Source organism: Bolinopsis microptera, chromosome 5, assembly GCF_026151205.1.
Source record: "Bolinopsis microptera isolate Bmic1 chromosome 5, MBARI_Bmic_1.0, whole genome shotgun sequence".
NCBI classification, from domain to species: Eukaryota; Metazoa; Ctenophora; class Tentaculata; order Lobata; family Bolinopsidae; genus Bolinopsis; species Bolinopsis microptera.
Window position 1 is genome coordinate 12486227 of NC_087076.1, and position 14053 is coordinate 12500279.

General features: G+C 39.8%; 3 protein-coding genes across 7 annotated transcripts; all 3 read left to right on the forward strand.

Annotated features, from left to right (window-relative positions):
* The first annotated feature begins 619 nt into the window (after nucleotides 1-619).
* Nucleotides 620-4485, forward strand: LOC134815975 (isochorismatase domain-containing protein 1-like). Of its 2 annotated transcripts, XM_063824617.1 has the most exons (9): nucleotides 620-775; nucleotides 1133-1336; nucleotides 1537-1749; nucleotides 1945-2312; nucleotides 2429-2596; nucleotides 2810-3041; nucleotides 3218-3363; nucleotides 3503-3619; nucleotides 3983-4485. In XM_063824617.1, the coding sequence occupies exons 6-9, from the start codon at nucleotides 2867-2869 to the stop codon at nucleotides 4133-4135; spliced, it is 591 nt and encodes a 196-aa protein (XP_063680687.1). In that variant the 5' UTR covers nucleotides 620-775; nucleotides 1133-1336; nucleotides 1537-1749; nucleotides 1945-2312; nucleotides 2429-2596; nucleotides 2810-2866; the 3' UTR covers nucleotides 4136-4485. The 2 variants fall into 2 exon arrangements, with proteins under 2 accessions (XP_063680687.1, XP_063680685.1); XM_063824615.1 differs by lacking the exons at nucleotides 2810-3041; nucleotides 3218-3363; nucleotides 3503-3619; nucleotides 3983-4485 and having other exon boundaries at nucleotides 626-775; nucleotides 2429-2756.
* A 108-nt stretch (nucleotides 4486-4593) lies between these two features.
* On the forward strand, nucleotides 4594-6664 carry LOC134815977 (S-methyl-5'-thioadenosine phosphorylase-like). The gene is made up of 6 exons (XM_063824619.1): nucleotides 4594-4749; nucleotides 4984-5094; nucleotides 5283-5479; nucleotides 5758-5853; nucleotides 6025-6192; nucleotides 6344-6664. The coding sequence occupies exons 1-6, from the start codon at nucleotides 4599-4601 to the stop codon at nucleotides 6476-6478; spliced, it is 858 nt and encodes a 285-aa protein (XP_063680689.1). The 5' UTR covers nucleotides 4594-4598; the 3' UTR covers nucleotides 6479-6664.
* Nucleotides 6665-6973: 309 nt separating this feature from the next.
* On the forward strand, nucleotides 6974-13547 carry LOC134815978 (transmembrane protein 267-like). Of its 4 annotated transcripts, none has more exons than XM_063824622.1 (5): nucleotides 6974-7125; nucleotides 7668-7907; nucleotides 8098-8226; nucleotides 8802-8983; nucleotides 12635-12713. In XM_063824622.1, the coding sequence occupies exons 1-4, from the start codon at nucleotides 7042-7044 to the stop codon at nucleotides 8970-8972; spliced, it is 624 nt and encodes a 207-aa protein (XP_063680692.1). In that variant the 5' UTR covers nucleotides 6974-7041; the 3' UTR covers nucleotides 8973-8983; nucleotides 12635-12713. The 4 variants fall into 4 exon arrangements, with proteins under 4 accessions (XP_063680692.1, XP_063680693.1, XP_063680691.1 ...); XM_063824623.1 differs by lacking the exon at nucleotides 12635-12713 and adding an exon at nucleotides 12223-12281; XM_063824621.1 differs by lacking the exon at nucleotides 12635-12713 and having other exon boundaries at nucleotides 8802-9316.
* The last annotated feature ends 506 nt before the right edge of the window (nucleotides 13548-14053 follow it).

Genomic DNA, 14053 nt, shown 5'->3' on the forward strand with positions numbered 1-14053 from the left:
CACTAGATCTCCCAAATCTGACTACTTCCAAGAGAACAACAATTTCAAGAAAGGTGGATTCCGTTAATGTACCATTCGACTTGTGATACTTGATACCATGATACTGTGAGCATTCAATTCGTATGCAATAGTCTATTTACAGGGGTCGCATTTATAAGAGAATCTCTTCCCACTGTTCGAGTTAAGCCAAATCCTCTCTAATATTCTCAACATTATCAACATTAACAATATGTTTCCTTGGATGGGAACAGTGGCAGAAAAATCCCATGAACCGACATTTAGCAACGCAAAAAAAGAAGGAATCTCTACAATTATGCCATATCTTACATTACTAAAATAACACAGCTTCTGCCTTTGAAAAATTGCGGTGGCTTAAGATTGAAGAGGATGTACTTACATTTTACTTGATATCTATATTTCTCCTTTTGTTCTATTACAATACATCAGAATATACTATGATTGTTTCCATTATTTATTAAGTAGCGCAACGGCCTCCCTATTACTAGAGGGATCAAGGAGATTTTGTTTTAAAAGCTTTCAAATATCTGCTACTTTCTAGCACATGAAGTGTTGATTGTGCTTAATCTGTACTGACAAGTTTTTAACATTAACTTGCTACTAATCTCAGGAATGGAGCCTAGTAATTTACAAGACTTACAAGACTTAATCATATCCACGGAATGTCCTGATCCAGAAGATAAAGCTTGGTCCATCCCGGTGCAAATATTGATAGATCAATATGAATCAACGAAGTACAATGATGCTCTTTGTTTAGGTAAATTTGTCTCTATATAATCAGAAAAATATAAATACGTGTTAAAAGCCAAAGATTAGAATGGATCCAGCAGGGATTAAAAAATTTGGCCTAGACAAAACAAAACAAAAGGGTCTTGATGAATTTGTTTTGATCCTCAAAGACTATAGCCAAGATTGAATGACACTGGGTGATGTTCTAAATTACTAAATGTCCTCAATTTGGACAGCATAGTATATTTTTTAAGCTGCTGTACTTTTGACACTCTTACATTTATTAATATCATTTAGAGTTCATTTATAGCTTATTGAAATGCATTTCATGGATTCGAGATTATCATTTCTGTTACTATTGATACAAAATCATGTTAATTTTCAGGGAATTTCTCATTTGTGTTGCAGTCTGAAGAAGTACCCACTCCCAGTCAACCATCCACATCTGTGATCAAACCTAAACGCAAAGATGCTAGAAAATCAAAAGTACATAAGTCACGTGGAACATCAACATTCCATTTCTGCGAAAAATGCACTAAGGAATTTGGGTCTAAAACATTGTTCATTAGACATCTGAAGTCACACTCAGGTTTGTCTGTACCTTGATTCTATTCATTTATTGCTCTAGTAGTTCTTTTTTCTTTTAGTTGCAGCTGTGCACCAAACACTGCAATGACTAAACAGAAATTTTGATAGTTCAATGTGATCACATTGTTTTAAAATTAAAAGTGATGTTAATTTGTGTCAATTACAATATCAGTTAATGACAATATAATGTTTACTTTACAGATGAGCAGCCGTATCAATGCCATCTATGTAGCAAATCGTTCAAACACTCCTGGTTGAAAGATAAGCATATAAAACTAAATCATGCTGCTATGTTTGGCAATTTGCAAGTCACTAATGACAACAGTAAAGGAGGGAACATTCATATATGCAAGATATGCCATAAAACGTTTCCTTATTGGAACACCTATCTTGATCACGTCAAGGCCCATAAAGGTATACTATGAACAAAAATGCATTATTTTAACATTGTTATGAAATTAACTATAATTTAGATTGTTACACTCTCAGCACAAACCAAGTTTACTGATATTTTTAATGATTCTTGCAAGTATCTAGTAAGTAAGCACAAATCACTGGAATTATAATCAAACTGTATCAGAAAGTTATGTTATAAATTAATATTGTCAGGTGTAAAGGACCTAACGTGTTCAAAGGACAACTGTACAAAATCATTCAGAACCGTCAGTCAATTAAATGATCACATTAGGGGACATGAAAATGGTTTTGGATGTCGATTTTGTAACAAATCCTACAAAAGCAGAAGTGCCTTGAAATCGCATGAGCAAAAACACACAGAGGAAACTATTGAGAACAAGTGCACTATTTGTGCAAAGGAATACAATTCTAAAAATGCACTAAAGATGCATGAACGAAGTCATTCAAACCAAATATCGAGCCATAAAATGGCTAGTTCACACAGTAAGATATCTCCACTCAATGTACCTGCTCAAAAGTCAACCGAAAGCAGCAACCAAAGTGCCATCTATTATGAAGAGGTGATGTAATTAGTAGTTTCTTTATTATTATAGTATATTAATTACATTTCAAAATGTCTGAACTCTTGTCGTGTGGTTCCCCTCTTACGCATTTAAAAATAAATTATTCTTTTCAGGTTGACAATCAAAGATGGTTCAGATGTAAATTATGTCCAAATATACGATCAGCTGATATTTCCACTATAATGTCTCATGTTTGCTTGACACATTCATTGGACACAGTTTCTAAAAAAGTTATCACCAAAGACAACAAATATATAGTGTGATGATGATAACCTTACAACGTAAATGGGAATTTTACCTGATTCTTTTTACCTGATTCTTTTTATACTGTGCATAAAACTTCAGTTGCTTTTAAATATTAATAAGAGTCATAATTGTTAAACATAAGGCCTTAATTTTTATCTTGAAAATTTGTATGTTTAATGCATATTTTGATCTAGTGTTTGGAGTTTTATTTATTCAATAACTAGAAGAAGACATTTTTGCCTTTTCAGTAAATATAATGCATGCTATTGTTTTGACATGACACTGTACTGTGGAGTTTTGTTAGGATGTCAGTGGGCCGATTGATAGCATCCAGAACGGCCATGTTCTGCTGTGACATGCAGGACAAGTTCAGACCTTCCATCAGACACTTCCCAGCTATTCTGTCCAATGCCAACAGAATGTTACAAAGTGCAAAACTTCTTGACATTCCCCTGGTAGTTACAGAACAGTACCCTAAAGGTGAAGTGGGTAATATTACCGAGTTTGGCAGTTTTAAGGCTGAACTAATTAATAAACAAAAACAATTAACTTATAATCGTTTTCAATTTCAAAATATGTGATTGATTTAATCCGCAATTAATTCCTGAATCATGGAGCAGTAGCAGCTACCTCGAATAAAAGCTTCTTTTTGTCAGGTTTGGGAAGCACCTGTTCTGAGCTGGATATAGACCACTGCTCTATCAACTGCCCCAAAACAAAATTCAGCATGATGATTCCGGAAGTTAAATCTTATCTTGAAGAAAAAAAGACCCGAAAATCAATTGTTCTTTTTGGTATAGAGGTATGTAATAATCTACAACTGTATTTATTAACAGATTGCCACTCAGACTTTGAATATATAATAATGATCTGTGCCTACAATTGATCTTATAATTACTGTAGCGACAAGCGTTGATAACGATCATAAAATTCTCTGATAGGCTCACGTGTGTATACAACAAACAGCTATTGATCTGATATCGCTCGGTTATGAAGTTCATGTTATCGTGGATGCTACTTCCTCAAGAACTGACACCGACAGAGTCTTTGCTTTTCAGGTTTGCAATTTTAAAATCATATAAGTACTTTTGGTTCTTAAATTTGTTACTAGTATATTCATATATTAAGTATCTAGTTTTTGGATTATATCGCAAAGCCATCCGCTTTGACATCGGCAATCTTTATTTGCTTGTTTGATTGTTGATATAAGCGGGATAAAAATACTTTATTTCATTTCATTTCATATTCTTATGATTTTATCCATTATATAATATAGATTGTTATATAGATTACAGATGCTTATAGTAGTGTTGTAAATTTGATCACATGTACATTTTACAATATTATTAACTCTATTTTTCTAGAGTTGCCTTCAACACATTCCAGAAAAACTAACATATTTATAAATATTGTTCTCACAGAGAATGAGGCAAGCAGGGGTGTTCCTAACTACAAGTGAGAGCATGATCCTAACTTTAGCGGGAGGTTCAGACCACCCCCAGTTCAAACAGTTGCAGAAAATCATCACAACTGAGGCGGAGGACACAAAGTTACTCACCTTTCCAATGCTTTGAAATCGATGATCTATAAACTAAAAAAATACTAACAATTAAAGTAGTGGCTTTGTTTTTTACTTTGTACTCTTGTACAATGTACAATGTACATGTACAGTGTACAGTTTACGGCAAGCAATGCCAAGCTCAGTTAGAGTCTAGCTCAAAATTTGGGGCTAAGGACGAGCATGATACATTTTTAAAAATAATTTCGTGTTGCTGTTTTTTCAGAATTTGCATGGATTTGGGTTAAACAAAGTTTGAAATGTTACAATATCTCATTTATAATTTCTAAGTTCTGCTGTTTTGGAATTAAAGTATACTGTTTACAAAACAAGATCTGATTACACTTTGATAGTGAATTTTTTCTATTTCTCGTAATATTTTTATCTTTCTTCAAATCAAAGAGGATTCAGAAAAAAGGCACGCTCATATTGAATTCCTTACGAAATATCATAACATTATCATTAACTGATCTGTAGCAATGAAGATAGGCATCCTCGGAGGAACCGGGTTAGACGATCCCGACATACTACTCACTAGATCAGAACTTGTCTTTGATAAAAGTGCTACAAGAACAGCTGCTAATGGACTACCAGCGGACTATGGGGAGCCCCTAGACAACCTGGTCTCTGGTACTAGGATATTATCTTTACTTTACTTATAAAAAGCTTGTCAGGATCAGCTCACTGATTCCAGGTTGGTCAAACAACCTCCACCCTTGACTTTTAGAATGCAGACTTCTAGAATGCCCTGCGATAAATAATTTAGATCAGTGCTGGCAGTTCCTCTGGATCCATCTTTCTTACATAAAATCAGCCTTTTTAAATTGTTGATTTTAAGTTCATAACAAAACTTTTATTTTGAAGGAGTTATAGAAGGAGTTGAGTGTGTAATTCTAGCGAGACATGGCCGACAACATCAATGGAATCCTAGTAATGTCAACTACAGAGCAAACTTTCTAGCTCTTAAACAAGCAGGTTTGTTCTACAGATTTGTAAATTTTTGTTTCCATTCTCACAGTCTTGTTTACTTGTATGTACTCTGTTTAGAATTCGGTTGAAAAAGTTCAATATCAGGGATAAATCATTAAACCTTGACATCTCGATTCAGTGTCTCACAATATCATATTATGGTAGAAGTGGTGTAATATATCTTGTCTCCCCAGGCTGTGACTTAGTGATAGCTACTCACAGTGTAGGTTCGCTGGTTGAAGAATATAAACCTAGAGATTTCATTCTGCTCGACCAGGTCATTGACAGGACACAGAAGAGAAACTTGACGTATTATGACAACAAGGATACAAGTTTTAAGGGCGTGTACCATGCTTCCTTTGGAGACCCTTACGATACCAAACTTAGACAGGTTTGTCTCCGAATTTTCTTTAGACTCTAAGTTGACATAGCTATGTTAACATTAGTCTTGTGAAACTATTGCGTACCCACCTAGATCAGATGAAGTCTGAAACGAGTTTCATCTCTTTTCTCCATGATCACTCGTGAAACTATTATAATACCTTAAAAACTTGACATGTTTTAACCGTTTTAGGAAGTTAGGTAATTATGAATACCAAAATACAATGCTTTATTAAAGTTTCAACTGTTAAGCTCATGGTTTGTGATGATGACAAAGAAATTCAATAGGTTATAATAGATTCGAGTGAAGAGCTAGGGTTTCCTCTTCACCAAACTGGAACGTGTGTAGCTATTGAAGGACCCAGATTCTCTTCTAGAGCTGAGGTTAGATTAATTCTTTATTTGTTCATCAATGTTTTGTTCAGTTTGCCAGAGTACCATGACCATAGATTTTACTTCATAATTTGAGGTGGCAAAAGTTTGATATCATATCAGAGATGAATTGGGATTTATATCACAAATTGATTAAGAGTTTTATTGATGCCTCTCTTTTAGAGTCTGATGTTCAAGCAGTGGGGAGCAAATCTAGTGGGGATGACACAAGTCCCTGAAGCTCAGCTGGCAAAGGAGCTGAACTTGCCTTTTGTTGCTATCGCCATGGTTACAGATTACGATGCCTGGAAACAAGATGCCAAACCTGTTACTGTTGAAGAAATTGTCAAGGTTTTTTGTCACTCGTTTTTGTTTTATTGTAATGCACGTTAGTGTCTTAAGTCTTAAGGTTTGTTACGGTTGCGGAAGTGACTTTGAACAAATCGACTTGCTCCAATGCCGTAAAATAACACCATTTAACAGTTGTACTGTAACTTTGCAGACGCTGAGGAGTAACGGTGACAAGATGATAAAGTTTCTGAAGCGGATAATACCCATGATAGCTGCTTCTAACGATTGGAAAGTAGAAACCAAAGCTGACGAGGGATTGATCACACGCCCTTTGCCAACTGAATAATAACCTTTTTGAGGAAAATTAATTTATTAGAATTTTGATTTTGAACCTAAATTGATTGACGACCTTTATTTTAAGAGGTTTTTATTATTTTTTAAGTTATTGATTTATTAATATGAATTTTGGCGCTGTGGGTATAGTATAGTAGTTTTCCAACGTTTACACCAGTAAAATACTTCTAATTTTATATTCGAACTCGTTTCTGTGTTTTATCCATTCACACATCATCACAGCTCAAGGCGAAGATCGTCAAACTCAGTTTCATCAACATTACATTTTAATATCATAAACATATCTAATCCCACAAGATATGCTATTGAAAAACAAACATACATACTTCTTAGTACTTACCCCTCTACTTACCCTCACTTACCCTCACCCCACTACTTACCCTCACTTACCCTCACTTACCCCACTACTTACCCTCACTTACCCCACTATTTACCCCTACTCTCTGTAGAACATGATATTGTACAACATCTGATCCCACAAGTTATTGACAAACACCGCATACTGTTTACTTAACCTCACTCTCTACAGAACATGATATTGTGAGTATTACGGTGATGTACCTCAAGATTTTATCTATTGGTATACTGGTAACATCGTGTTATTACGGGGACTTACTGCTAAACCTCAACTCAAGTCATGTAAGTAAGTTTAAGTACATGTAAGTCGTGTTAGTAAGTGTAAGTAATGTAAGTAATTTTATGTTAGTTTAAGTACATGTAAGTCATGTAAGTAAGAGATTTAGGGAAGCACCACAGATTCTTATATAATTTTAAATGTATCAAGATTTGCTTGAGGAGATAGCAATTGTAAGTCGTTTAGTGTCTAGATTCTATTTTTGGAGAGGACGGTAGAGAGGGCCCTAGATATTGATCACGTGATCTTGGAATCATTGACTGGGTGGCAGCTATTAGTACGAGTGTTTGGTGACAACATGTTGTTAGTGCAGTGGGCACCTTGACATTAATACTTGAATAGTTATTAGTTTTAATAATTAAGAATAATAAATATGTAAGACGTAAGTGATAGTTAGTGTGCGTGTTCTGCAAATATAATAAATTCTTGCAAAAATGAATATATTTGCAAAAACTTCGGTTTCCAGTAAGTTTCAATAAAGTATATTGCAGCTAACTTGACAGGCTGCTTGTTTGTCAGTATGTTATATAGTCTCTCTATTTTTCAGGGGGTGTTACTCCGGGCCATCACAGACAACCTTGTACATGGCTCTCTGGCGGTTATCATCTGGTTGCTAGGATACATGAGTCACGTGGAGTGTTGCCATAACGATGCTAAGTCACGTGACAATGTGGGTAACGGCCTGGCAAAACACACGGTTGTTATTCTGCAGAGTGTTGCGTGTGGGATCGTGTGCTGTGCCGTGGATTTGGACCATTTTATCGCTGCTGGCTCACTAAATCTTCAGGTACAGCCTGATCTTAATCAAATGTAGATTTTTCTAGTTCATTTTATATTTTACTAGCTTACTCTAGCTCTGACCATTACAAAAACCTCTGCTGTCATGAAATTCTCCACACACGATTAGTTAATTAGTATTAGTAATGAGACAATCAATTATTGATAACAACATTACCAAGAAGTCCTAACCCCGACAGGACGCGCTGCACGCGCCATACCGTGGAGTACTGCACAACAGTGTCCTCCTGATAGCACTACTAATGTGTTACTACTACAAACCTAGATCTAGTCTGGTTCTTCTTTCAGTCGCCATATCTTCTCATCAGGTACTTCATAAATAATAGAAAAATGTTATTTCAAATCTGGACACGAGTCTTGAAACACCCTGTAGCTGTATTTGGTGTGGTCTAGGGAGTGTTTACCAGGATTATTGTGGCAACTTTGATAATTGGGTAGAAAAAACCTTAACCTGTACCTGGTTACCTTGTTGAATGTTGCCTGCATGTAAGAGCAATTCTAACTCTGCACAAAATATTATGTTATCAGCACACTAGACTTTTCTCAAGGCATGTTTTGTTAACTGGGCCCAAGCTAACTGTTTCACTACCGATATAATATGTAGTGTTGATCAGAGTTGCCTTTTAAATATAATATGTGACACAAATCTATGAAATGGAGCTGATAACCTCTAATACGGGGAGCAGAACCTTTGCTTCTAACTAGACAAAACCTTTATAAAGATAGCAAACTTGGTTATGTGTACAACTTTTAACTAAATCTGGAATGATGATGCTAAACCATTGAGCCCAAGCCTGCTCCATTGTGAGTCGTAAACAGGTCCTAATTTGTTTTGGCAAAATTCCAATTGTCATAAAAAGTATTTGACCAGACTTTCGTTTAGTTACGGGATGGTATAAGACGAGGTTTATCCTTCTCCCCTCTCTACTCCTCCCCGCCTCTTCCCTACAAGCTCTACCTCTTCCTCATGTGCGCTGTGATGCTGTCATTCAGACACTTCCTTCCTACTTCCAACCGGACTATCCACAAACATCCTGCTTTCAAAAATGTTTGATTAATTTAAAGGTAATTCGATAATTAGCATGTTAGTTAGATTTCAGAAATTTGGTTCAAGCACTTCGTGGTGTTTGACGGTAGACATCACGGGCCGTGATATGGTTTGAAATTTTGTTGGGTGACTGAAACTTTTCGGTTGAGAATGTCAGACGTTTTCGGTGAAATTATGTTATATTTTTGGATGAGCCATTTTCTATTGTTTATATTTTTTGTAACCGATGTTATTTGTTTAAATGTTGCGATGATAATTTTTAATGCTAAACTTGTTATGTTATTATTTGGGTCCGGGCTTCGACAATTATAAAAATGTACTGCCATTAAATTTGTTTTAAATTAAAAAGATGCCCGACTTTTTCATTGTTTTCGTACACTTGAAATTAAAAACATTGCCTGTCAGATATCTCATTAATTAGTTTATATATCTCATTAATTAGTTAATATATCGGGGGGGGGGGGGGTGTCACGTCCGTCTATGTCCGCTTGTCTCATAGAATCCAAAAAGGACAGGACATAGGCGGACATAGGCGGACATAGACGGACATAGGCGGACATAGACGGACATAAGCGGACATTAATGGACACCTAAATTGCTAAATAAAATGTTCAATTTTTGCTGTTAAATAGGGGATCATGTTTTTTGTCCGTTCGGTACCCTATATTTTCAAAACGGACAAAAAATAGAGCGGACAAAAATGGACAAAAACGGACAAAAATGGAAATAACATTTAGATGCTTCCTCCTCCTACTCTTCCTCCTCCTCCCCCTGGGTCTTCCTGATCTTCCTCAGTCCTCTTCCTCCTCCCCTCCTCAGTCCTCCTCCTACTCCTCCTCCTCGTTCTCAGTCCTCCTCCTCCTCCTGAGTCCTCCTCCTGGGTCCTCCTCCTGCACTGGGTCCTCCTCCTCCTCTTCATCCTCCTCCTCTTCCTCCTCAGTCCTCAGTCCTCCTCAGTCCTCCTCATCCTTCTCCTCAGTCCTCCATCCTCTTCCTCAGTCCTCCCCCAGTCCCCCTCCTCCTCCTCCTATTCAGTCCTCCCCCTCCTCCTTCTCAGTCCTCCTCAGTCCTCCTCCTCCTCCTCCTCCTCCTCTTCCCTCTCAGTCATCCTCCTCAGCCATCCTCCTCAGTCCTCCTCAGTCCTCCTCAGTCCTCCTCCTCAGTCCTCCTCCTCCTGGGTCCTCCTCCTCCTCTTCATCCTCCTCCTCTTCCTCCTCGGTCCTCAGTCCTCCTCCTCCTGGGTCCTCCTCCTCATCCTTCTCATCAGTCCTCCTCCTCCCCAGTCCTCTCCCAGTCCCCCTCATTCTCCTCCTCCTATTCAGTCCTCCTCCTCCTCCTCCTCCTCAGTCCTCCTTCTCATTTCTCCTAAGTCCTCCTCCTGAGTCCTCCTCCTCTTCCTTCTAAGTCCTCCTCCTGAGTCCTCCTCCTCCTCCCTCTCAGTCATCCTCCTCAGTCATCCTCCTCAGTCATCCTCCTCAGCGATCCTCCCCAGCCATCCTCCTCAGCCATCCTCCTCAGTACTCCTCAGTCCTCCTCCTTCTCAGTCATCGTCAGTCCTCCTCCTCAGTCCTCCTCAGTCCTCCTTCTCCTCCTGGGTCCTCCTCCTCCTCCTCCTGGGTCTTCCTGATCCTCCCCAGTCCTCTTCCTCCTCCCCTCCTCAGTCCTCCTCCTACTCTTCCTCCTCGTCCTCAGTCCTCCTCATCAGTCATCAACAGTTCTCCTCCTCCCCAGTCCTCCTTCTCCTCCTGGGGCCTTTTCCTGGGTCCTCCTCCTGGGTCCTCCTCCTCCTCCTCCTCCTGGGTCCTCCTGGGTCTTCCTGATCCTCCCCAGTCCTCTTCCTCCTCCCCTCCTCAGTCCTCCTCCTACTCTTCCTCCTCGTCCTCACTCCTCAGTCCTCCTCATCAGTCCTCAACAGTTCTCCTCCTCCCCAGTCCTCCTCCTCCTGGGGCCTTTTCCTGGGTCCTCCTCCTGGGTCCTCCTCCTCCTCCTCCTGGGTCCTCCTGGGTCTTCCTGATCCTCCCCAGTCCTCTTCCTCCTCCCCTCCTCAGTCCTCCTCCTACTCTTCCTCCTCCTCCTCAGTCCTCCTCATCAGTCCTCAACAGTTCTCCTCCTCCCCAGTCCTCCTCCTCCTCCTGGGGCCTTTTCCTGGGTCCCCTTCCTGGGTCCTCCTCCTCCTGGGTCCTCCTTCTCCTCCTCAGTCCTTCTCCTCCTCCTCCTCAGTCCTCTTCCTCCTCTTCCTCCTCCTCCTCCCTCTCAGTCATCCTCCTCAGCCATCCTCCTCAGTCCTCCTCCTTCTCAGTCCTCCTCCTGAGTCCTCCTCCTCCTGAGTCATCCTCCTCAGTCCTCTTCCTCCTCCCCTCCTCAGTCCTCCTCCTACTCCTCCTCCTCGTCCTCAGTCCTCCTCCTCCTCCTGAGTCCTCCTCCTGGGTCCTCCTCCTGCACTAGGTCCTCCTCCTCCTCTTCATCCTCCTCCTCAGTCCTCAGTCCTCCTCAGTCCTCATCCTTCTCCTCAGTCCTCCATCCTCTTCCTCAGTCCTGGGTCTTCCTGATCCTTCTTCCTCCTCCCCTCCTCAGTCCTCCTCCTACTCCTCCTCCTCGTCCTCAGTCCTCCTCCTCCTCCTGAGTCCTCCTCCTGGGTCCTCCTCCTGCACTGGGTCCTCCTCCTCCTCTTCATCCTCCTCCTCTTCCTCCTCAGTCCTCAGTCCTTCTCAGTCCTCATCCTTCTCCTCAGTCCTCCATCCTCTTCCTCAGTCCTGGGTCTTCCTGATCCTTCTCCTCCTCCTCAGTCATCCTCCTCAGTCATCCTCCTCAGTCATCCTCCTCAGCCATCCTCCTCAGCCATCCTTCTTAGCCATCCTCCTCAGTACTCTTCAGTACTCTTCAGTACTCTTCAGTCCTCAAAATGTTTGTCCGCTAATGTCCACCAATGTCCGCTAATGTCCACCAATGTCCATCCAAGTCCGCCAATGTCCGTCCGGGTCCGCCAATGTCCGTCCGAGTCCGCCAATGTCCGTCCGAGTCCGCCAATGTCCGTCCGAGTCCGCCAATGTCCGTCCGTGTCCGCCAATGTCCCAAAAAACACGTCCGTTGTCTCATAGAATCCAAAAAGGACAGGACATAGGCGGACATAGACGGACATGACACCCCCCCTATATCTCATTAATTAGTTTATATATCTCATTAATTAGTTTATATATCTCATTAATTAGTTTATATATCTCATTAATTAGTTTATATATTGTAATATTCTATCAAGATAAAGTGGACGATAAAACAGTCTAATCCAGAAAGTATCAGCTTGACAATGGATGCTGATACAGTTGCCTGTCAAAAGATCATAAACGCTGAAACTCCTTTCGAATGTTTTGAATTACCCACTGAAGAAGTGGACCCAGAGTTAGTAAGGAGCCTTTATCTGAAGATAGCTGTTAGAATTCATCCTGATAAGAACAAATCTGATCTTGCCACACAAGCTTTCCAGGTATACAGTTGGTGTTCAATTTGGTGTTCAATTTGGTGTTCAATTTAGTGTTAAACAAGACAAAAACACGTTTCTTTCTTAACAATGCGCCTACATCTACTAGTTGTAAACCTAGGTATATTTCAGCGCTAAAGTATAAATATATAATATAAAGAATACTAGAATAACAGTCCATGAACCCTCCTAGATCCTATCCGAATCGTTTGAAGAACTTCACGACGAGTACAAACAAACCCAGCTACTCCGCAAGACTTCCCAATCCATCCACCCCCACCAGAAACACACTCGTCGCAAGAGAAAAAAGAGAAAACCCCAGGATATAGCTGATCTAGTGCACCAAACTGATAAGTGGTACACTAAAGACTGGAAGGATGTGGAGGAGGAGATAAGTAGAATGACTAATGAGTTTAAGGAACATCTGGCTCGCAAACAGGAGAAACACGAGAAGCAGTTGGAGAAGAAGAGTGAGAGAAGAGAACGGAAAAATAAGAGGATAAAGAAGAATTTGAACTTTCTGTATGAGAAATATGGGATAGATCCCAGTGATTCGGACTCGGACAGTGATAAGAACACTTATAATTACGTAGCGTATGTTCCGGAGGTTCAGGCAATTGCAGATACCGTCGAGCCGACCCCTTCAGAACCAAGTTCAGAAGTAGCTTCTACTTCAGCTTCTTCAAAAGAATCAGTTTGTTGGGTGTGTCGGAGAAGCTTTCAATCTGAAGATATGTTGAAAATCCACTATGAGAAGTCAGAATTACATAGAACTAACGTGGAAAAAGCAAATAATCCGTCGCTCAGATTTAAGAATAGTTTTTCTGAAGTTAAAGATACTTGAATTGATGTTTTTACTTTATACCAATTCTTTGCTGTTTCATGTACGTTTTTAACGTAGTAACTATGTTATGGGCAGATTACTTGGCATTTTCGCAGTTTGTGGATTTTGTAAATTTTAAATGATGGCGTTGAGAATTAAGTGAATGTTTATTTTCAGAAAATCAATGATGTTCCTACTTTACACGGGCATTATCTTTTTATGACCGTGTAATTTGTGTTATTGTGTGATATATACGAACTATGAAAGATGTTGAACTTCATTTATACAGATAAGCGGCGAAGTTTAGCCAACATGGCTCATTGCTGCTGCATTTTGCTTGCTCAAAACCATCTAGACTGTTATCTTAAAGTTATAAAATTTAAATTTAAAGACTTTCCTTTTAAGATACCTCACTATCTTCACGCTTACAGACTTTCCTGAAATGTTACACGTTTTCTACACTTTACCACCCTTTTTACCAACACCCATCAGGCTAAAAAAGTAAAAAATGATCATTGATTTACTAATGTTACCAAATTAAATTGATAGATCCCGTCTCCCCATCTCCCTATCTTGCTAACTCACACTTTTGGAAAGGTAATGAACCAGCCGATATCAGGAGACGAGTTATTGAACTTCTTCAAGACGCTAGACGATTACACGCCCACCCTGCCGGACTCCCTTACAGCACACTATCTCTCTCAGGCAGGACTCCACACCTCCGATCCCAGGATTGTGAGTACCTCTGCTGCACGTGGGCGCTGTTTGCACGTGGGCGCTGTTTTATGT